The sequence below is a fragment of the Seriola lalandi genome, unplaced genomic scaffold, assembly GCF_002814215.2.
Source record: "Seriola lalandi dorsalis isolate HSWRI2012SDOR001 ecotype SW California unplaced genomic scaffold, Sedor1 jcf7180001975169, whole genome shotgun sequence".
Classification (NCBI taxonomy): domain Eukaryota; kingdom Metazoa; phylum Chordata; class Actinopteri; order Carangiformes; family Carangidae; genus Seriola; species Seriola lalandi.
In genome coordinates this window covers 1-1836 of record NW_019445835.1, presented here as the reverse complement: position 1 = coordinate 1836, position 1836 = coordinate 1, and the positions used below count along the sequence as shown (strand labels likewise).

The 1836-nt window shown below is 38.5% G+C and overlaps 1 protein-coding gene across 1 annotated transcript; it reads left to right on the top strand.

The window, feature by feature from the left end:
• The first annotated feature begins 6 nt into the window (after window positions 1-6).
• On the top strand, window positions 7-513 carry LOC147820248 (homeodomain-interacting protein kinase 3-like). The gene has a single exon (XM_087173827.1). The coding sequence runs from the start codon at window positions 172-174 to the stop codon at window positions 442-444; it is 273 nt and encodes a 90-aa protein (XP_087029953.1). The 5' UTR covers window positions 7-171; the 3' UTR covers window positions 445-513.
• Window positions 514-1836: the final 1323 nt, after the last annotated feature.

Here is a 1836-nt window from a genome sequence, read left to right as displayed (position 1 = left end):
GGTGAGGTAGTGGCAGTTAAGATCCTGAAGAACCACCCTTCATATGCACGGCAGGGTCAAATTGAAGTCAGCATCCTTGCTCGTCTTAGTGGGGAGAATGCAGATGAGCACAACCTGGTGCGAGCCTTTGAATGCTTCCAGCACCGCAGCCACACCTGTCTGGTGTTTGAGATGCTTGAGCAGAATCTGTACGATTTCCTGAAGCAGAATAAGTTCAGTCCCCTGCCTCTAAAAGTGATCAGACCTGTGCTACAGCAGGTAGCTACAGCTCTGAAAAAGCTGAAGAGCATGGGTCTGATTCATGCAGACCTCAAGCCGGAGAACATAATGCTGGTGGACCCAGTGAGGCAACCCTACAGGGTGAAGGTGATAGACTTTGGCTCCGCCAGTCATGTGTCCAAAGCAGTGTGCTCCACTTACCTCCAGTCTCGGTACTATAGGTGAGTACAAAAAAAATTCTGTCAATTTTTAACAAGGTGGGTTTGAGTTCATGTAACACTTATACCAAGGCTTTTGGGAGAGCTCACTTTTTCCCTTTTTCATAGGGGCAAATACAGCATTTATAAAGCACTTGATTAGGGTTGCAACAGTATGAGATTTTAGAGGTATGATAACCATCTCAGAAAATATCATAGTTTTATCGTATATGCTATTTTACAATTGATAATTAGATTATGATAAGGATGCATTGATATAAAAGCAAGATTTTACTGTTGTAGTTGGTTGAGGTTGAGCTCTTTTGAACCTTTTTTGTATCCAGCTGAAGCTAATGATTATTTTCATCATGGGTTAATCTGCTGATTATTTTCTTCATTAATTCTGAAAACAGTGAGAAATGTCATCACAAGTGCTCTAAACGATTCTCAAAATAGTTGCCAATTACAGCAGGTGTGCGACAGTTCAGCCAGACTGATCCTGTCTGTACCTTTAAGTCGCACACGCACTCAAATATGTCCACTGAGCTGGGTAGATTTGTGTGTTTCTTTATGGGGTCAGATTGGGGTCAGTGTGTGTCTATTAGAAAGTCAGAGGTTACCTAATGGACAGACAATACAGATGTAGCTAGGAGCTGGAAAATAATTTCTGATAGTACATTTTATAATCAACATTTAAACGTTCAGTACGGAGGGAATAAAGTTAAAAATGGGACTAGGGATGTTGCGATACAGTGGTATTGCCAATAACTGTGATTATTTATATATATATATATATATATATATAAAAATTTAAATTGATATCGTGTTAATAAGTGATGCCAGATGTGAGGCCTTGTAGTTAATTTGGTTGTATGCTGTAATTGTTTGGATGATGAAAAATACACAGTTAAAGATGAATTTGACTGATAGCATTATTAATTTATTTCTTCTCAAATTTCATAGATATATATTATCTAATAATAATCTAGATAATATATGATATTATCTTTTGGCCATGATAATTGTGTAGTCAAAATCTGTTATCATGACAGGCCCAAACAGGACACACATTTTGATCTGTATGGAGGGATGGTGTTGATGGGTGAACATGTTTGATTTATTTCATCCTTGTTAGCCACTTTGCGTCCATGTTTTTTGCAACCTCAATATCTGTCCTGGAGGACAACCCTGCGTATGTTTTTGGGATATCCAAAGTTATCCCACACTGCGGATTTTTAATTTATTTTTTAGGGAATGGAGATAGGTGATATCAGTCTCACTTCTCTCTGCCATTTTCTCTGCTGTATAAGTGTGTTTCTCATCAGTCGCTGAGTCTGACAGGTAGTTGAGGAGGAAAGGAGATGTGAAAGTGCAGGTCAGATTCTGTGTTACAGAATGCAGATTCTTTTTTTTTTTTTTT